Source organism: Protopterus annectens, chromosome 5.part0 (genome assembly GCF_019279795.1).
Source record: "Protopterus annectens isolate FY-2018-M chromosome 5.part0, PAN1.0, whole genome shotgun sequence".
NCBI lineage: Eukaryota > Metazoa > Chordata > Ceratodontiformes > Protopteridae > Protopterus > Protopterus annectens.
In genome coordinates this window covers 1,783,847,329-1,783,869,997 of record NC_056735.1, presented here as the reverse complement: position 1 = coordinate 1,783,869,997, position 22,669 = coordinate 1,783,847,329, and the positions used below count along the sequence as shown (strand labels likewise).

General features: G+C 40.4%; 1 protein-coding gene across 1 annotated transcript in view; it reads right to left on the bottom strand.

Moving 5' to 3' along the window:
- LRCH1 (leucine rich repeats and calponin homology domain containing 1) overlaps positions 1-22,669 on the bottom strand; it is a gene marked incomplete in the record, with an annotated part of 1,693,846 nt that overhangs the window by 505,857 nt on the left and 1,165,320 nt on the right. The window contains 1 exon segment of the mRNA XM_044072038.1: positions 16,447-16,531. Within this exon segment, the coding sequence (XP_043927973.1) occupies positions 16,447-16,531 (85 nt within the window).

Below are 22,669 nucleotides of genomic sequence, written 5' to 3'. Positions count from 1 at the left end.
ACGACTGTGGGGACCCTTCCTCTTCATCTTAACCTGTATCCTCAGCGTCAGATTCTTTCGGAAAATCTAGGTGATTCCTCTTGCATGATCTCTTATGGGGAGTGTCCTCGGGGGGATGATCTGAGGAGAACTCTGAAGAGAGGGTATCTTGCTGCTCTCATGTCCGCTGACCCAATGTAGCAGATTGTGACAGCTGCAAGCCAGAACATACATAAATGTGACACTGATGGGGAGGGTGCCAAGTGCAAGCCTGCTGACGAGACACCTCTCTCTATAATCTGGAAGGCAGGCCTGCCCAAAGAGGGATGGGAGCCCAGAACTGAGAAAGACTACCCCAGAGCTGGGGTCACACTCAGCTCCGACGAGCCCACCTCCAGAGAAGGAGCCATGAGAGGACTTGAAACTGTTACAGCATCAGGAGCCACAGATGGCAGCCTGTTAAAAATCGGAGCCAAACTAGGATCCTGGAGCTGGCAGCCACGTCATGGTCCCGTGGGTGGGACAGCTTTGACAAAGCCACCGACTACAGAGTTGGTGCTGGAACCAAGATGAGGTCCACCATCGGTACCGTAGTTGGCACCGGAAAAGTCGAAGTCGAGGACTTCACCTGTGGAGAGGTTGAAGGAGGAAGATAAGTGGGAGTCCATGGAGAATAGGCCTCAGATCCAGATGGGAGAGAGGTCCTAGATGGGGCAGGGAAACCTTTGGTCGCCAAGAGCTGATCCACTAATCTGACTACATCAAGCTCTGAAAGGCTCCTGGTGGAACTGCTGGACATCCCCCGAAGGGGATTCTGAGAATTCAACAAAGGGGCTCAATTGTAGACCAAGGAAGGGGTCAACAGATGGGGAGTACCTAGTCCTGGGTAAGGGTTCGACCTTCGGCACTGTGGTCAGCTGACCAATGATTTATTTTGGAGGGGGAAGAAGTGACGGTTTTACTGGGGAAACTATTGTTGGTGCTGAGAGGGTCATAGGTACCGATGAAGGGATTGGTACAGAGATGGCTTTCATGGGTTCTGTACTTGTCAGAACTGTGAGAAAGTTGTAGGTTTTGGTGCAGATTTTTTAATCTTAGGCCTTGGTTCTGAGGAATGAGAAGAGGCCTGGTCCTTGGAAGATTTAGGTTCCTGGGATTTAGGAGACACTGGAACAGAGTGACTCCTATTTTTTTATTTCTTTTTGGGAGACTTTGACATCTCTGTCTTAAAGCCTCACCAAAATGACATTTTAGTAGCCCTTTGGGGATTAATTTGTTGCACCTGCAGAGCTCACAAGGCGACTGAACTTCTAAATGTGGCACCCCCAAATAATAAACACAAGAAAGATGCCCATCCGAGTTGGGCATCTTTCTGACGCATCCTTCGCACTGTTTGAAACCAGTGGTTCCTTTATGCTTCTCGGCCATTATAATTTCAAAACAAGAAGGCACAACACAACTTAGTCACACACAGAGGAAGAAGAGAAGAAATGAGTATAGAAAAACTTTTTTTTTTTTTTTTTTTTAAAGAAGTCGTACCAACAATGGTAGTGAAGAAAAAATACCCACAAGGGGTAAAGAGGAGAAAGGGAATACCAATGATAGTATTGATAGAATTACCAAAAGGTAAGTGGGAGGTGGCCTATAACAACTATGGTAATGTAGTATATACTGATAAGGTCACTCAACAGGACAAGACAGTAACTTATAACAAATAACTAAATAACTAATTTAGAATTAAGAGACGAAAATTTGACATATTAGAAGAAAAAGGTTAGCACTTAACTGAGAGCATGGGCGACGTGTCAAATTCTAGCCGGCAAATGAGATCTGCAGGTAAGTTGAGAGAGGCACTATGGGTAGCCTTAGCTTGAAAGTTTCTGGTTGGCGCGAATTTGATAAACGGCCAAGCCGGTTCAGAGGGCAGAACCGAGACAACAGTCCAAGAATGAATGACGATTGACATCAGATTTTATTTTAAACCTGGCTCTGAGGACAAGGTAACAGCTGCTGCTGGTTAGTCCATGTTTAGGGAGGAGCAGAGTACTACTAATCTGCGTCTAACTCCATCTATGCCTCCCTCAAACATAAGTAGTTAGTTTCTCCCACCTCTCTCTCTCTTTCTTCACCAGCTGGTGGGGGGAAGTAACATTAACTTTTGTTCTTAGTAATTAGAGAGTCAGAGTATGCTAACAACCATGGTTTCCTCCAAGTTAAGCAGTGCGCACCAACTACCACTAAGAGGTAATGTAAACAAACTGTCTCAACTGCTGAATTACTGGGGATATCTGAATTTAGCAGGCATTCTCAACAACCATATCAGGGACAAATAATGGTCAAGGCTGCATCAAAATATCCCCTCTTTCAGGAAAATAAAAATCACAGTTTCTAAAAATGTAACCACTTTTTATTCTAGAGAAACTTCCCCAGCAGAGTTATTTCAAGGACATTTTTAGCCACAAGCTAGTTTTCTTAGAGAGATTACAGCTTAAACTTCACACTTGGTTACTGAACATCAATCCACGCAAAACTTCTAATGGTTGAAGTCACACTGTTTCCACCTTAAGTTTCTTAAAGCTGTCAATGTAACTGCCTCAAAGATGACAGAGTCAAACACAACAACTACTAACGGGCAGACAATACAGTCAAGAGAGCAATACTGCAAAGAGATGAGGCATCTGTCAAACACAGAAGTAACTCAAACCAAAGATATAGCCTAAAAAATGAAGGCAATCTACTTCCAAACCAGCAAACCACCTCTCTCCAGATTCTAAAGGCCTTGTGGGAAAACAGTCATAACTTGCTATATCTGCTCTGTTGCTACAAATGACATGATGACAAAATTACATTTACTCTATGAATTACAAAAAAACCCCCAATCATATCCACTCCTCAACAATGATCCTGCAATCTACCACATTTCACTTTCCCAAAATCTTCTTATTATTTTTATCATGGTGCTCCACACCTACTTTGTAGACTTACTGATAGTCATTTCAATGGAAGTCCAACAGACAAGTCCATTTCCTCTTCATCTGCATGGACTGCAAACATATAATTTCAAAAGGGACTGCATGCATCCCTATTTTATCCTTCCCACTCATAAAATGGGGACAAAAGAAAAAACAAACTACAGGCCTACAGCCGTACTTTACTGAGTGCCTAAGCTAATGAAGTGAACACAAGATACAAAATGTTAACTAAACTGAAGCCAACTAAAGACACTGAACTACTACACATAATCCACAATTTATTCTGTACGAATAAGTGTTTGACAAAAACAATAAAAAATAAAAAATTCAATAACATGACTGAGAAACTCAAGAGTTTAGCAGCTCAAATTATCTACTGATAGCTTTGGTTTTGTTGATGCTTTTCTTGAATGACAGAACAGTTTGAGTGAGTTTTAATAAAGAAAGTGACACAAACAGCTGAAATAATTCTGGAGTGTTACTGAGTTTCTAACAGGCAATCAGTACAGATGTAGAGGACACCCCAAAGACATCATACAAATCAGTGATATCCTATGCAACAGAAATGAGGAAAGGAGAACTGGTACCCTCTTCTTTGACCTTTCCAAGGCAGTTGGTATGAAAAACCACACCAATTTACTTAGTAAACTCCACAACCCTAACATTAAACTTAAAAACTTCTTGAAAAATTCTGCCAGAAAACTGACTTAACACTTTGTGTCTAAACCCATACTAACTCACAACAGTCCCTGCTAAGACTGACCCTGTTCACCACCTGTGTTAACTAGTTATAAACTATGGGGAAACTAGCATTTTCTACTGTGCAGACATTCTGCCAAATATGACTCCTCTAAAGATGAATCTCCATTTTGCAGAAACTGTAAGCTGCAGCCTAGCCTTCTAAATCATGAAAACAGGTCCTGCTAGAAAAAAAAAAGATGACTATAAATTAAAAACACTTATGTCTTTGGACTTCTAAGATGGCTTACCCTGAGAAGCAGATTGATTAGATCTTTCCTAGTGTACAAACTGAGAAATTGCTATAACAGTTATCAGATCAAGTAAAATTCAACTTCTGGCTAGTAGTTACTTTGCTTGGACACACAAAGACTACATTTGGACAGAGAAAGAAAGAAAGAGAGAAAAGCAATCAGAAAAGCAGAACAAGCTCTGGCTATGAAGAACCTTGTGGCTGTTCAGGAAAATGTAGTTCAAATTTCAGTACAGGAGATAGCTTCCAGTAATTTAAGAGGAAAAAATAATTCACACACACACACACACACACACACACACACACACACACACACACACACACACACACACGTAAGTTAACCAATGAACAAATATATAAAGTCAAATGACAAAAGGGTGGAAAAAATAGAAGATTTAAGTAGCTGTTCAGAGAATTTGATAAGACTGCAGAAATGAAAAAAAAAGACTGACTGAGCAGAGCTTTAGTCCTCTGAGCTAACTGCCAGACACAATGTGTTTTTATCTTTTCAGTGGTAATACACTGTGAAAATGTAAAAAAGGAAAACCCAGTTGTAAATTGTTTCAGTGGAATATTCTTGCTCAGGAAGCACACACTTGACGTTTAATTATGTTGGTGCCTTATCTACAGACATACCTCTCAACCTCGTAGCTCAAGAAATGTGAACAAAGCCAAAATTAATGGGGGGGAAATGGCCCCAATATAGGGACACATTTTAAACATTGCTTGTACAAACTTAGGAAGTTGCTCCATGCATTTTCTGAAGGATATAAAGTCTAAAACTTAAATGGCGGTCATTATTTAGCAATTTGGATCTCACTGATTTACAAGAAAGCCACAAGTTTTATGAGGAACAGACTAAACTTAGGCAAAAATCTGGAAATTCTGTAAATATATGGAGAGTTGACAGCTATGTCTTCAGATGTTCACTAATGGCATATACAATTTACACTCAAAAGTATTTCTTCTAAAGACTACAATGGCCAACAGTGCAGTGGTTGAAAAAGCGAGAATGTTAATAACCCTGTTAAGACAGGAAGTGTTTTACGGGAACTGCAAAATCAAAGCATAGTGATTTTTTTTTTATATGGAACACTCCCTAACGTCGGAGCAATACCATAAGCTGAGGTTCAGCTGTTTACGAGAAGTGCACATCTTCCATTACTCTAATGGCCGTAACCAGAACAGCAGCTAGCTGTGGCTAGGCTGATTGGTGCTCTGGATAATGCACTGTTTGGTGCTCAACAATCTGAAGCTGAGGGGAAAAAAAGGTCTTCTCAGACAGGACGGCCAATAAACACAAATGGTCTTTAGTTAAGTGAAGATGTACTCGACCCAGACCCGCCCATACAGAATGGCTCTTTACTTAGTAAAAAAAACTGTAGCAAGTGGCTATTACAGCTTCTTGAATACAGTTATGTTCACCAACTATGAAAAAATTATGGTATTCTTCACACTGGGCAAAGAGTTATAATGTATCAGTATAACAGCCCTTTGATAAACTTGTGTTAAACATCTTTCATAAACTGCATCAAAGAGTTATACTAACTCAGAAATCTAATACTAGAACAAAGACTGGATGAGAAAATATCAAAAACAGGATACCTAGGGAACTACCAAGATGGCTGCAGACTAATCAGCAACTAACTTCAGGTTTCTCAATAAAGAAACAGAGACAAGGGCTAGTAATTCTGCCAGTTTTAGTACAATTCAATTATTGGATAGTAATAAGTACATTGCCTGGATCTGGATGCTAGTAAAGAAACTTGGAGAGCCCGAAAGAAAATCAGTTAGAAAGGCTGAACAGAAAACACTGACTGGGAGGAATACTGTAGCTGTTCAGTAAAAAGCAGTTCAAGTGCCAGCTTTGGTACAAGAGATAGCGTACAAAATAAATAAAATGTGCTCAGAGTTGACTAAAGTACATGAAATATTGAAGTAGTGCATAAACTCAAATAATAAAAAGCCACAAAAAAATAAAAGCACTGATAAAACTGCAAAAATCAGAAAGTGAAATGAAAATGCTATCAGAGTGAGACTGCTCAAGAAAAGGCATTTAAAAATGGTAGAGTTACAGGACAAAGCACACAGAGAAAATTTGAGATTTTCTGCTGTACCAAAGAAACTGGAAGGAAAAGATTATTAATTTTATGAAAGCACAAATAAGCAGATGGACTGGCATTCCACAGTAGGATTTGTTAATTGAAAGGGCACATTGTGTTTATACTTCATACCTGGCAATAAGAAAGTAGCAAAGACCTGTATTAGTAAAGATGCAATCATACTTAAAAAAAAAAAAAAAAAAAAAGTTGATCCTGATAAAACTGTGATAGAAAGGCAAGATATTAAAAACTGGAGACAGTAGAGTGTTTGTCAAAAATGATTATTCACTGTACACCAGGTAGAAGAGAAGCTAATTTTTCTGAGCAATTAGGGAATGTTGAGAGGCAAGTGAGAGATTCTAGCTGAAGTATCCACCTGTCTTCAGAATATTTTTTCCTGAAGGATCAAAGGCATTTTTGATGCAAAACAGGCTAAGGAGGAAATACAAAAGTTTGTCCAACAAAAAGTGAGCCATCTAACAGAAGAGGACTCTGTTTCTTATTCTTCTGATAACAAAGCTTAGAGAGAGACATTGCCAGAGGAACACTTTCCAATGTTCCAAAGGAAAATGCTTAAGACTCAAAAAAATGCACAGTAATTGACCAGAACCATCGGGAGTACCTTAAACTTAAACCGAATGAACCAGAAGACCACCAGCAACACCAACATTAATGAATAAATATGAGACTATAATGCAATCATGTCTGTGCAGTATGACTTTACAGGAAAAAGTGGTAGAGAAGAAACTGCACTTTTGCTGACTTTGTTAAATCTGTGGGAGGACTGAAAAGCATATTCTGCATTTCATGTCATTGATGCGTGGAAGGACAATAAAAGGGAAAGAAGAAACTAAGTAAAATATTTTTTTCTTGACAGTATTTGTATCAAACATATCAGGATATCAATTGCCTATCATTTAGCAAATCATTTTCAATGACAGTTGTATGTGATAAAAATACTAAAGTAACCAGGTACATTTTTTAGTTTTAAGAAATGAAGGCATTACAATGTAAAAAGAGAAGAAAGGCTGGACAAAGGCATGTTTGCGTTAATATCCTGTAATGTTGGGCTACTGGGTTGGGAGATGGGTTGGAAAATGCACTGATTATATCATATGTAGAGTTGAGATGTATTCTCTTACTTTCACATAGGTGAATATCTTGATTAATGCCCTTGGCTTAATCGAACACATTTTTTGTGCAAGCAAGTGGACTTTAAAAACACAACACTGTGAATGTAACAAAAAATTTCCTTTAGCAAATAAATGTTCAGTGTGAGTTGAGAAGTCTACATGCTGACAAACACACTTCATTGCATTTAACAGAACAGTGCTTAATTTAGTTTTATTTGGGTTCCTATTACGTGATCAAAGTTTTACAACAGCAGAGTAATGTAGAAACCAAGAAATAGCACAAATGAAGTATTTCTGGATGACTTAAGTATACCAATGTTAAGGGTAGAGGAGGCTCAACAATTGACTCTGCATCAAAGGCTGCTGTTAAAAATGTATAATTAATAGGGCACATAAAATATTGCACAATAACTATAAGAATCAAGCAGAAGAGGTTAGAAAAGATTGTGAAGAGAGACTGAATAAGCAGTTCACTGGAAAAGAATGGGAGGACATAGATATGGCACCGAAATATGTAAAAGTCTAGAAGATTTCAAATTTGTGCTTCAAGTTTTTGCATAGGTATTTTTATGCTCCAAGCAGTCTCCAAAGAATGTTTCTTCAGGTAGATGGGAAATGTTGAAGGTGTGAAGGGGAAGAAAGAGGTAACTGAGAACTTGTTTCTTGGAAGAGTAATGAGTTGGAAGACTTAAATTCCCTACAGGGTACTCTGTCAGAAATACTGGGTGAGCAACTAAGGAACAATCTTTTTGAGCTGGGATACAGGAAACTACAAATTAGGTGCTGCCATTGAATCATCCACCGACCAAATGTTCTCCAGAAAGGGCTGATACGAACAACTGGATCCAAAGCCATGACTAAAACTAAATACTTATAAATGCATAATAGTATCCTTTGGGAAGTCATCAACCCCTGGTAACTATCATATTGACAACACACTCCTAAGAGTTGACCCAGCAGTCAGGCCTTGGGGACATACACAGAATAATATAGCCTTTGACCATAACGTGTCTATAGTACTAAGTTGTGCATCCTACAAAGGTATGGCATCTAGATCCAAGACAGTCATTGCTCCACTATATTCAGCATTAATCAGATCTGTTATTCAGTACAATGCCCCCTTTGGTATGTACATAACCAGGCATATCCAACAATTGGAACGTCCACCAAAGTTCCTTACTAAAAGAAGTACAGGGTGTAATTAACATGTCCTATGCAGACCACCTCAAGGCCCTATCCCTGTATTCAGTCTCCTACAGGCTAGTGAGGGGAGATATAAGCCTTGCATAAATGCATTCTCAGACCACACTCTGATGGACCTCCTGCATATCTGCAAAACAAACAGCACCAGAATTACCACTTCTGAAGACTTAAAACTGTGCCTGTGATATAAATAGGACCTGCTGGAGAGACACGTATGTATCCTAGAGACTACTGCAGACTATCCCATCTAAGGAACAGGCTCCCCATCCATTTGAAGCGGAGTTCCTCCCTAACCCAATTCAAGTGTAACTGGACAACTGGATGGAGAGCAGGAAATTCATCCCTAGTTTGGCACCTATGTCTCTAATGGACACAGGCAGCCTGTGAATGGTTAATCTCCCAGGCTCCTGCTTGTAAATGGTTCACCTCCCAGGCCCCTGCTTGTAAATGGTTCACCTCCCAGGCCCCTGCTTACACTTATGTAGGTTTTCCTACATCTTATGTGATAAATTCAATAAGGGTGTTAAAAAAAAAAGTTACACCAACTCCTCAGTCCCTAACACACAAACATTAGCTAACTGCTGTTGTTGATATCCCTTGCAGGGACTTGGCAGCAGCTCAACTGCAGGGCTGGTCGTATCCCAATAACAGCTTGTGCTCAGGGAAGCCAATCCTTTCACCCTGCCCTTGCTACTTGAATGGTATCCAGGCAGTAGTGCGAAGGTCAACTGATAGATAAAAAGCACTTAGCTGAAAGGCAGTTTCACCAAATTAGGTAGTGGTCAGGAGGATGCCGCTTCTGTAAGGTACAATAACTTCAGACCTAATTATGTTATATTATATTTGGAGAAGTGGGGGGAGTGAAGCTTCCTGCATATAGGCCGTATTGCCCTCTCTATACATTAGTTTTTGAACTCCCATGTCATTCGGGACATTTGCAATGAAAGTACAGTTGTGCAAGTTTACTATAACAGTAGATGTTTAATGATCAATGCTGCAGTAGCTTTAGCAATATAGGTTACATCCTGCCAAAGATATAACAGCCAGTCAGCTTCCAAAGCATCCCGACATGCCCAACCTGCTAGTCAGCCTGAGCTGAGCTAACTTAAAAGACAGGTTTGGGCACTAAGCCCCCTTCAGAGATTTCATGTCAACAGAGAGAGGGAGGCTGAACCCTGAAAAGGACCATGCTTGGAACAAGAAAAAGTAAGTGCCCATACCCTAGCATAAACAACTTGGCAAAAAAACAAATGGGACAGAGGGAGCAGCTACTGCAGCAGTGATCATTCAAACATCTACTATTATGGTAAATTTACTTAAACAACTGCACTATGCTCATCATGTTAATCAATGTTTTAGTCTTAGCTACATGGATAGACTTCTCTTACTACATTTGGGAGGTGGAAGGAAAAGGGTCCAGGATCCTCTGCAAAATGGTCCAAGCAAAGCCTGGTCTAGATATAGGAATGGAATCAATCAAGTAATGCCTTGTAAACCTATGTAAAGAGGACCAAGTTGCTGTTTCCAGAATACTTCTAGAATCCAACCTTTCCAAAACTCCATAGGTGAAACTAAGGCCCTGGTAGAGTGAGGCCTCGACCCTGTCCAGAATAGTTTTGTTGTGGTGAGTATAACAAAAGGTAATAACTTGGAAATAGTCTGACACAGTTTGCTCCTTAATCTTACCGTCACAAAAAGTGAATTGATCTGAAGATCTGAAAGTTTCAGTTCTATCAAGTTACTACCAACATTATTCATGGACATTTAAGGTATGGAGTATCCTTTCTCCCTTATTTTTAGGTTAGGGAAAAAAAATGGGGAAATGGATAGCTTGGCGTAAAGTGAACTCTGATACCACTTTTGGCACAAAGGATTAACTTCTCAAAGAAACCTTGTCTATGTAGAAAATGAAATAGGGTTGACTCACCATAACAGTTTGCAACTCAGATAATCTTGCTAGTCTTCTATGTTAAGAACCTCAAGTCATCCAGATTAGCTTGTTCAAATGGAGCAAGTGTTAGCATCTCTGACACAAAATTAAGATACCAAGGAGGGGGGCCACAGATTTTCTTGGAGGTCTCTTATGCAAAATCCCTTTCACAAACATTTTGACATAGGAATGTATTGAAAGAGGAGGACCTATGGGCAGACATGCTGAAATGGCTGATAAATGAACCTTGATGGTGGAAGATGAAAGGCCATAGAAGAGAAATTCACATTAATACTGTAAATCCAGAAAAAACACTAGCCCTGAATGGGTGCTAGTTATATTGCTGGAACCAACTAGAAAATTTTACCATTTGCTAATATATGATTTCCAAGTAGCAGACTTTCTTCCCTCTATTAGTACCTGCTGCACATCCTCTATAAACAGGTGCCTAATGTGAATTAAGACCCTATCATCCAGTCAGGTAAAGTTGCTGAGGTCAGGGAGCATCAGACAACCCTGATCTTGTGTGAGTAGATCCATTCTGTGAGAAAGGTTGTGGTAATTAACCCTGGCTACTTCCAAAAGAAGGAATAATCAGTGTTGCTTGGGCCAGAGGGGGGTCATCACAATGATCTTGAGGAATTCCTTCCGAATCTTGAGACATACCCTGAATATCAGGGAAAAGGGTGGGAAAGCATACAGGAACATTCCTGTCCAAAGGAAGAAAAACATTCTTACAGGCCTTCCTGCATGGAGCACTGGAGCAGAATCCCAACAGTTGACTGTTCAGAGAGAAGGCAAATAGGTCTACTCGAGTAACTCCCCACAGATGGATCAAATCTTGGAAGACTGCCTGATCTAGTTTCCATTCATGAGGGTCTGCCATTATCCTGTTCAGCTTGTTTGTCAACACAGCTTTTCTCTGATGGAATGTAGGATGCCTATAAAGTGAGATTGTGTCATGAAGCTATTCTCCAAGCTAACATGGCTAGTCTGCAAAGGGGGTATGACCTAGTTTCCCCTTGCTTGTTGATGAACCACACAGCTGTGATATTGTTTGTAACAACTTGAAGAGGTTCAAGGGACCAAAGATGATTAAGACAGTTGAGTACCTTCATCAGGGCAAAATAGCTCGTTTATATTTATGTGGTAGTGCCTATGCTTGATGTCTCACATCCTGCACTTTTACTCCTCCTGAAGCTGCATCAACTGATTTTCAGCAGGGAGGGAGAAGGGGAGACACGGATTTAGGGAAATATGCCGACTCCACCAAGTGATTTTTTTTCTGCCAAACACCAGCACTGGGATTTGAAAAGACAAAAGATACTGGTGTGGGGACCAGAGAGATTTCAGATGCCACTGTATTTTTCATGTGGAGTCTTGTCAGGGGTAACATGAAAATCATGGTTGCCATGAGACCCAAAATCCTGAAGTATTTCCTCTCAGTGACTTAAGTCTAAGTGGAAAAACCTTAGAAACAGGTCTAATCTATACTTTCATGTGGAAAAAAAGCTCTTTGAATTGTGGTGTCTAGCTCATGCCCCAGGAACACAATTCAGTGGGAAGGAATCAAAAAAGGCTTTTGAATATTCTCTTGGAAACCTAGCTTGTGCAAGAGTTCTCCCACCCAAGTAAGAGATTCCTGACACCTTGAGAAAGACTCTGCAAATATAAACAAGTAGTCTAAGTAAGGTAAAATGTGGATAACATATATCCTGCAATGAGCTGTAACTGGAGCTAGAAACTTTGTGAACACTCTTAGTGCAATGGATAGTCTAAAGGGTAAGGCAGAAAACTGATAATGTGATCCAGACCCACAAAACCTTAAGAAACTCCTGAAGTCTGTATGAATAGGGGATGTGATAAGCATCTTTAAAATCCATTGTTACCAGAAAACACACACGGAATAAGAGGTTACAGGTTGTAAAGTGACAGTGTTTTGAATATGGGCACTAACACAAACAGATTTAGGAAAGAAAAATCCAGAACTGGTCTTCAGGCATCTTCTCTCTTTAGCACTAAAACCATCCTTGAATAAAATCCTTTTCCCAGCCTGAGAAAGAGGAAATGGTTCTAGCACTGAGAAAGCATGTGTTGAAGGGTAGGGGGAACTACAAGCCTGGTCTGGAGGATGAAGAATTTTCCCCTGGAAAGGAGGTATTTCCTCCCACTGCCATCTATAACCTTGATGAAGGGTCTTCTGAAACCATCTGCTGTCAAAGTAGAAAAGAGGAGATTCACACTTAATGGAAGGGGAAACTGACTGCCAGGGTGGGAGGAGGCACAAGATTCCTTAAGTAGTCAATTCAGACTTGTTGGCAGTTGTCCTTCGTTTTGGGAGATTCCTGGATTGTTTTTGGAAAATCCCCATCATTTCTTCTTAAATGCCGATTTACCTGCATTTTGGAGAGACTATTTTGTGTTTTTGCTGAAACTGGATGAATTGTTTGGAAAATTTGGAAAAGGTGGACTGAAAAAAATGTAAGAGATTCCCTTTATCAACTTACCCTTTTCATTACATTTGCTGATGACATCTGCAATACAGGAACCAGAAAATAAAAATCTGTTCAAAAGAACATTTAACACCTCATTTCTCATATTATATGGGAGGTTTTGAGAATGCAGCCAGGTAAACCTCCACAAAATGGTACCAGTAGCCATGGAAGTAGTATCAAATGAGTGCTTCACACACACACACACACACACACACACACACACACACACACACACACACACTACAAACAATGAGTTGTAAACTTGTACAATGGAAGAAACATAACTGTTTAAAGTAGATTTTTCCTCACAAAAAGAAACTGCAGATAAAACATTCCTCATGCCTTCACAATTAGTGTGAATAAACATATGAGCCCGACAATTCAAATTTCTGAGAATGAAAGTTGCAGAAGCATACACTACCCCCACCAAACATATCAATAATCTTAACATCCTTGTCAGAAAAAGCAGGACTGGAATTAACCAAATGTTTAGCAGCAGTAGGATTAAATAAAGCTATAGCTGCTGTGTCATATTTGGGAAAAGTGTATAAAAACTTTAAAGACTGAGAAACTTTAAATATTCTGTCAGCCTTTTTGGGGACAGCAAGATGACTATCAGGAAGAGTGCAGGTAGTGAGACAAACATCCTCCAAAGCTGACAGAACTGGAGGACTGGGTGAAGGTTCTGGAAATTCCTTCTGTAACAGCTCACAGTTTTTGTTTTTTTTTTTTTACAGGGCCGAGAGACCTCACTTACTCTCCACTGAAAACGCTGGCACACTGGAAATAGTCTCAGAGAAAGGGATATCCCACAGGGGGAATCAGAAACTCAGCAAATCAGTCTTAATTAGCAAACTCAGAAGAAAATCCTGTATCTGTCCCTTCATCTTCCTCTCCAGATTTAGAATACTGAATCTCAATGTAAAGAGGCATCCCCTTTTTTTTCACCAGAAACCACTTTATAAAAAAGATCAACAACCTGAATTAAACCTCTGAGCCAGATGCAGTAACTTATTCCTGTCTAAGAAAATTTAAAGCAAAGCAAAGCAAAACTTTATCGTCATTCAGACTGTAGAACCAAAAAGTGGACAGTTGATCGAAATTATGTTACTTCTAGCTCAATAAAGCACAGCACAGGCCATTTCAACAAAAACACAGCATGTAAATCCCATAAACAGATACACACAAATAACACAGTCCCATCAACTGAAGTTTAATCTCCAAACCAGCAAGACCTGTCGAGTACCACCGATCCAATAAAACAAACATTCACAAGTCCGAATCAGCACACATCCAAGCTGACACCAGTCACCATCATCCGGCCTTGTCTAGGGCAAAGACCACAGTCTCCACAATCACAGTCTCATTCCAATAACCACTCCTACAGCAACCTCATCTCTGCCAGCAGCGATCCAGTTCCACTTCCACAAACCACTCGGATCCAGCACACTGTTTCCGCCATCCACTCCACTAGTCTCTCTCAGCACACAGGCCTGAACAGCCATGACCAGGTCCACCATTCCATCACTCGATGCCACCTGAGCAAATCCAACAGTCCACCGTCCAACCAATCGATTGACACCACAGCCACCTCCTCTCTACACTCGATCACCAGCAACCCAGAAAAAAAAAAACGGTCCAACTATGGAAAACAGCAACAGAACACAAAACAAACAACGGGAGGTGAAAAGGCCACTGCCATACAAGGCGCTATTTATTTGTAAGAGTATTTGTGGAGTAAATGAATGTTTTTCCGTTTCTTTTTGACACAAAATATGTGGTCAGAAATGTTACTAATGAAAGCAGCAATTTTCCCCTGAATGGACAGAACATTCTGACCAAAAAGAGAAGACTTTCCTATTGCTTCAACCAGGAGTGACAAAAGCAACTCTCCCTTGTTCACTGAGGGGACTCAAAAGCCAGACAGGATATGGCTAACCCACAGTCCCTAATGGTTGTAGGTGCTATACCAGAGGGATTGAATGGTCTGAGGAACCAGCTTTGGCCACTGCAGAATCACCCACATGCAGCTGAAGCAAACTGTTCGTCTTTGCCATCACAGCAAGTTATTTGCTTAAATTTTTCTTTTTTGTGGCTGAAGGGCCAACCATGGGAATGGTAGAATGTTCTACGGTCAAGCTGGAAATTGTGCCTCTTTCCTGTAGAAAAAAGCAAGCGACACAAGCCAGTAAACATTTAAAGTTTTTTAAAGTTACTTTTTTCACTCAAAAATACAGGACAAATCAGTTTAAAACACTTTACCAGACCCAAAAAGAAAAATAAACAATTTCTCTACAGAAAAAATTGGTTCTCAAATACTATTAAACAACTTTTAGACTGACAGGAAAAAAGTGTCTGCCCATTTAAAGGTAGAGTTAAGTCTCATGACATTCTGTTAAAATACAAACTCCTTGCTTAAATACATATTTCCTAAAAAGGAAAGTACAATAAAAGAATACATTTTAATGTGGAAGTTTTTTTTTTCATGAAAGGGAACTTACCTGCCCAGTAAAGGAACAGCACAAGCCAAACGTCAGTCCTCTAAACCACACAAAGGAGTGCTCTCCAGCAGCAGGAAAGCTTTGAAGGGCTTGATGCCTAAACCTGTCTTTTCAGTCAGTTCAGCTCAAGCAGACTAACAGTTTAGGCAGATGGAAATTGGCCTGAAGCTTTGGAAGTTGGCTGGCTGTTATGTCCTTGACAAGATATAACCCATATACCCCAAGGCTAGTCAATCAGTGATCAATATGATAAACATCACAATTTTCAGTAAAAACATTTTTGGTCTTGTCTTACAGCTATTATAAATGTACCAAGTCTTAAACTGGTAAGTCTAGAAGTTTAATCTGTTTGGGACAAAAGCAATGTCAGAATGCAGGACATTAAAACAAATGAGCTACTTCACAAACAGAAGCTTGCACATTAAAACAAAGTCATTTACTACAGGGGTCTGCGTACAGTTACACTGCCTCTTTAGCTCTGCATTTCATGTACATCAGTCTGCAACAAATGTCATCAGACCACCAAGAATTCATGGTAGAAAAGAGGCAACAAATTCAATACAAGTGATCGCACAATGCAATTTCAAACATGTTTTATGTTGTGCTGTTTAGAGGCATAAACTTAACACTAAAAGTCAAAGGCACTGTTTAGAACTACATGTAAAAAAAAACTGCAGAAATGGGCCCAGACCTAGGCACTACTTACAGTTGTGTGACTGTCTGAACATCTTAAATGTCAACCTGTTTTTTTTTTTTTTTTTTTTTAACTAGACCAATACTTCCATGATAAACATCTGCAAACTATTTCCATCTCTGAATTCTGGTCATAGTCAGAAGCGACATTCTTAATTTTACGTAAGCTGCTACAGTACTCAGTGTCTGACATGCATTAGATAACCTATGAATCCTCATAAATTTCCTGTATAACCATTTCAATTCAAAGTTTTAAACTGGACATCTAGTTTACTGTTGTACTCGACTTGCGCTATGAGAAGCTTGAATCTTTAATGGCACATATATGTGATTACCACAAATCCTCAGGTTTTCTCTGAATGTTACAGATTCCTGCATCAGATAATCCAAGTACAACTGTAACGAACACCATCTCTCTACTACATTACAACTACAAATGTCACTTACCTCTATAGCGGACAGGCGTTTATCCCCGCTGTCACTACCAACACCAGAATCGGAATCTTTCTTGGCTGGATAAATATCCTCAGTGCTAAATATGAATGAAGACATTGCTATCAGACGTCTGTACTAAGTATTTAATCAGATAATAAGATTAACAGGAGTGGGAAATTATAATTACAGGAAAGGACATCTGTCCATTCTTAATAATCAAAATGTATAAACTAGCGAACATTTCTCTTCACTTCAAACTAAACCTGTCTGGTAGGGTTACTCTGAATGCTAACTCCTCAATAGAATACAAAGGTATAACTAGGCATTACAAACAGATTCAGTAGCCCTCAGCAACCTGCACCTTCTGTCACTTGTTCTTTGCTGCAAGTACCAGAAATCATCCACATCTTATGGCTGTGCTTATGATAATACCCTGCCCCACTGGTGTCACAAAATCATCAACATATTAATTGTACAAGATATACATGCTCTAGCATCAATTGTGACCTGGCAGTAGTCATGTTGTTAAAATACATCACCTATAAGAATAGTGAATTCAAAACTTAAGTCACTCACCTGCTATCAAAATTCACCAACACGTACGCCTACAGGGCAGTAAGTCATATGAATACAGTGCATTAAACCTGCTCAAAGCCTAAAGTACACCAAAGCAGCAACCAGAAGTGTCTGCCTTTTCACAGACAGAACCAGATTCCTCTACAGAAATAACTACATTTCAAGTGTTACGGTCTCTAAATTTCTTATTTTTAAACCTTCACCTGTGCAGTGCATAAACATTACCTACCCTCATCACATTCTTGTTTAAAACTACAATCACAAGTTGTATGTTCATGAAGTCTTAAGTTTAGAGTTTTTTTTTTTTTTTTTAATTATTTTCCCGGTAAACATTCAGTATGCATTAATGTTTATTACTGCAATAATAAAAACATTTCTGACTTCATCGCCTTCTTATCAGTCATTATAATGATGGTAATAAACTACATACTTTGTGTACATGAAGAACAGAGACAACTCTATATCAGTTAGTTCCATTAGGCATAGCCTATTTTCAAGGGGTAATCCATTGGCATTCAATAACAATTATGCATAATTTTACTAGGACACCGGGAATATCCCTTACTTATCAAAATAAATGTCAAGAGATCCTTTTCTCACTAACTCATCTAACAGCCTTACATTCCACAGCATTTTCCAAAAAATCAAGTAAAAAAGTAAAAGGCAAATGAAATGTAAATATTTTGTTATCAGTACACGTTAAAATAGTACAAACAGCAGTGTTATCGGTAATTGTTTTTCTCGATGAAGATAATAGTGCATTCACTAACTTTACATTGCTACTGTAATATAATATAATATACACAGAAAAAAGTTATGAACTTACAATAACGTTCGATGTTTGTAGTCTATCTCGCCCTTCATTCTTACACATGGGTTCGGAGCTGAACCTCAGCTCTGACTCTGCAATTCTCTAGCTCAAAATCTTCAGGTTGGCTCATGGCTAGGGGGTATCCTATAATGCCTATAATCACTATAATCCTATAATGACTATAGCTATGTCAAGAATCTCGTTGGCAACACCCAGATCTGCTCTGAGTTACAGCACAATGGCACGAAAATTACAGAACCAACTGATATTGCCAACATCCTGGCAGGTTCAGTGCTAACTTTACCCCCCACCCCCACCCCCTAAAGGGCCCATATCTATACAGGAAGAATGCAGAGTCCCTGTAATCACAACTATGCAGGGAAAAGCTGCACACTCTAAAGCCAAAACACAGCATCCATGGGACCGGACAACATCCCAGGCTGCGTTTTACATGAACTTCAGAATGAACTGGCTCCCCACTTAAGCACCACATTCAATAATAGCCTCACATCAGGCTTTGTGCCCACTGAATGGTGCACAGCAACAGTTATCCCACTCCACAAAGGGGGAGCCACCACTGATCCCGGGAACTATCGACCTATTAGCCTGACGAGCCTGGTCTGTAAGGCCATGGAACACATCATCATGGAACTCAAAGACATTGGTAACCTCCAAACTCTAGATCCCACCCAGTTCGGGTTTGTGAAAGGCAGATCATGCCTCCTGAACCTAATCAACTTCTTTGAGGCAGTCACCAAAGCCGTAGAGGAGGGTAAGGTGGTTAACACAGCCTATCTTGACCTCGCCAAGGCTTTAGACACCATCTCCCATTCTGGAATTATAGCTAAACTCGCTAAACTAGGTTTAAATCCCTTCGTCACAAGATGGGTGGCCAACTGGCTCAATGACAGAACCCACACTGTAAAAGTTGCAGACTCCAAATCTGACCTCAAAGCAGTGACAAGTGGAGTACCACAGGGTTCAATCCTGGGACCTCTCCTGTTTGGTATCTACTTCTCTGAAGTACAGGCTAACACAGAAGTTCGCAGATGACTGCAAAAGTACAGTTGTGTACACTTACCATAAATGTAGATGTTCGAGTGTATTCACTGTTGCAGTCATTACACTCAGGGTTAATCTGCTGGCAGGCTGCCCTCAGTCGGCCTGATTAACAAAGTCTTGGGTCATGTGTTGGTTGCTGTCCCTTCTTCCATGACGTCAGGTCGTCAGGGGTATAAAACATGCAGCCGATGCCATTTTCATCAGTTTTTCTTGCCCCAGATGTCAGGTGCCCCTCAAATGGGGAGCAAAATATATATATATATATATAGATATATATATATATATATATATGCATGTAATTTAGAACACAAAAAATATACCTCCAAATAAAAGCAAATACAACAAAAAGGCTTTTGAGCATAGTAACAGAAAGGAAGCTGTATATAAAGAGAAAAGTAGGGGGCTGGCGGGTGGGTAACCAGGACTGCAACAGTGAATACACTCGAACATCTACATTTATGGTAAGTGTACACAACTGTACTATGTTCTTCGTGTTTCACTGTTGCAGTCATTACATTTGGGTAGAACACCAAAGCTATGGTTGGGAGGATGGAATTATACAGCATTAGGAGCAGCTATAAGGCCCTGCAGGACAGCAGTGGCAAAGCCTGTTCTAGATTTAGAGAAGAGAGGTAAATGGTAATGCTTGGTGAACGTATCAACTGAGCTCCAGGTAGCAGCTTCTAGAATGTCTCTGGTAAGAACCCCTCTGAGAAAGGCTGCAGAAGTAGATGCAGCCCTGGTGGAATGGGATCTGATCCCCTTGGGGACAAGTTTACCATGATGCATGTAGCAGAAATGAATACAATGGCTTATCCATTTTGAAATTGTCTGCTTTGACATAGCCTTTCCCTCTGCCCCTGCAGCAAATGCCACCAGTAGTTGCTCAGATTTTCTTAGAGATTTTGTCCTGTTCAAGTAGAGTCTTAGTTGTTTGTGTACATCCAATGAATGCAGAATCCGCTCCACCTTGTTCTGTGGATTTGGGAAAAAAGTTGGCAGATGAATGGTCTGATAAGAGCCACACTAGATGCCACTTTAGGCATAAAAGATGGATTGGTCCTGAGCGCTACCCTGTTCGGGTAGAAAATAATAAAAGGCTCCACTGCCATGAGAGCCTGTAGTTCTGAGATCCTTCTAGCTGAAGTGACTGCTAAAAGAAAAGCTGTCTTCCAAGAGAGAAATTTTATATCCGCAGTAGCAAGTGGCTCAAAAGGAGGCAGGGTGAACACAAAATTGAGGTCCCATGAGAGTTGGTGCTCTCCTGGGAGGTCTTAAATTTTTGGCCCCTCTGAGATGCTGCTTTAGCAGGGGATGAGAAAAGAGGGGAGGCTCTGTGTTGTAATGAGCTGAAATGACAGAAGCGTGGATTTTTATGGAAGAGAAAGATAGGCCCTTGTAAAGCATCTCAGTTAAATATTGCAGAATCTGAGGAATATTGGGCATTTCTGTGCTTATTCCTTGTGCCTGATTCCAGACACAGAATCTTTTCCATTTATCAGCATAAGATTTTCTAGTACTAGGCCTTCTAGCCTCCAAAATGACATCCATCACAGGTTTGCTGAGAGATGTAACTGGTGAAATTAGTTGATTAGCCATGCTGCAAGATTCAGATTTGGAGCTGAGTGTGTAGAATTTGAATGCACTGCTGAGACAGCAGATAAGGTGTCTGAGGCAGGTATCATGGAGGAAGGTGTGACATATTGCGTTGGAGCGGGTACCAGTGTTGGCGAGGCCAGTCTGGAGCAATAAGAATCATTTTTGGTTTTTCCTGTTTGACTTTTAGTAATACCTTGGAAAGCAAAGGCAGAGGGGGAAAAGCGTAGACTGAAAGGTTTTTCCAGCTGATGGATAGAGCATCCACTTTTCAAGCTTTTTTTGTGATGGATTCTTGTGAAGTAATTGTCCAACTGATAGTTTTGGGGTGAGGCAAAAAGATCTTTGTCTGGGCTCCCCCATTTGTATGTCAACATGCTGAAGATTTGTGGATCCAGTTTCCATTCGTGTGGGTCCATAAAAGTTCTGTTTAGTTCGTCTGCCAGAGTATTTTGCTTTCCTGGCAGGAATTGAGCTTGTAGATGTATTTGGTAAGTCAAGGCAGTATTCCACAAGGCCATGGCTAGTCTGTAAATGGGGTAGGAATGGGTACCCCCTGCTTGTTAATGTAGCACATGACTGTGGTGTTGTCTATCTTTATCAGTAGTTGTTCAGGATGAAGAAAGTCCTTGAAAGCTGTCAGAGCATTTTGTACAGCTATCATCTCTTTCTGGTTGATATGCAGGTGCATTTGATTTGGGCTCCATTCACCCTGAATGCATCTCTCTGCCAGATGCACCCCCCAAGCATAGTCTGATGCGTCTGTAGTCAGGGTTTGGTGGCAGGGGTGGAATGAATGATAGTCCCTTGCTTTGGTGACAGGCCTCTGCCCACCATAGGAACTCTTGCTGCAGGCAAGAAATGATAGGAATCATTGTTTCCAGGCTGTAACAATGTTGACTCCATAAGCTTTTTAGGTACCACTGAAGTTTCCTCATATGCAGTCTTCTGCATGGAATTAGAAGAACGCAGGAAGCCATGAACCCCAAGGCCTGCAGAATTTGTCTTGCAGATAACTGGGTTTTTGTGGCCTCTTGTTTGAAGTAAGTCATCAATTGGATTTGTTTGTCTGGCATGAGGTAAGCCATCTGGGCAGTTGTATTCAAGCTTGCACCCAGGAATGTAATTTTTTGAGAGGGTACCAGTTGTGATTTCTTTTCATTTATGGTGTACCCTAGACAAGTTAGAAGCCTTTTTACAAACGCCAGATGCTGTAGAAGAGTGTCCTTGTTTTCTGCCTGAATTAGACAATTGTCCAGATAAGGATAAATTTGAATGTTTCTTTGTCTGCAAAATGCAATTACTGATGCCAGGCACTTTGTGAAGACCCTGGGTGCAGTAGATAAGCCAAAGGGCAGTGCAGAGAACTGGTAATGCAAATAGCCTTCCTTGAAGCAGAGGTATCTTCTGCAATATTCCCTGATTGGGATATGCAGGTATGCCTCTTAAGTCTAGAGTTACCAACCAGGCATCCTTGCCTAGCACAGGCAGTAACTGTTGTAGAGACAGCATCTTGAATTTTGGAATGTCCAGGAAAGTATTTAGAATGGATAAGTCCAGAATTGGACGCCATGATTTGTCTTTTCTGGGTACCAGGAAAAGTCTTGAATAAAAACCTTGTCCCTTTTCCTTTTCTGGTACTGGTTGAATAGCCCCCATATTCATGAGGGACATAACTTGTTTCTGGGCCTCTACCCACTGATTTGGAGGCAGATCTCGCCATCAGTTTGGAATTGGCAACGTGTGGAAATGAAATCTGTATCCCTGGGATACTATATTTAAAACCCACTTGTCCTGGATAATTAGATGCCAATTCTGTGCATGAAGTGCTAGTTTTCCCCCCAAAAGGGCTGCCAAAAGATAAGTGCTAGGAAATGGCAGAGGAAAGTCATTGAGACTGTTTACCGTAGGGAGGTGCCTTGCTACTTCCAGATTTGGAGGTGGAGGCACCCCATTGTTTTGTTCTGTAAGTTCCTTGTGACTGAAACCTGGAGCCTTTGGAATGCCTGGGTTTGACCTGAGTGGCTCTGGTGGGTACTGGAAAGGACCAATTTGTAGTAGGCCAGTGCCTACTGAACCTGGGTGGCTGCACTTGTAGGAAATCGTTTACAGTTTGCATAGATTTAGCTTTGTCTTCCATCTTTTTCAAAACTTCTTCTGCCTTATTACCAAATAGACTGCCCTGTTGTA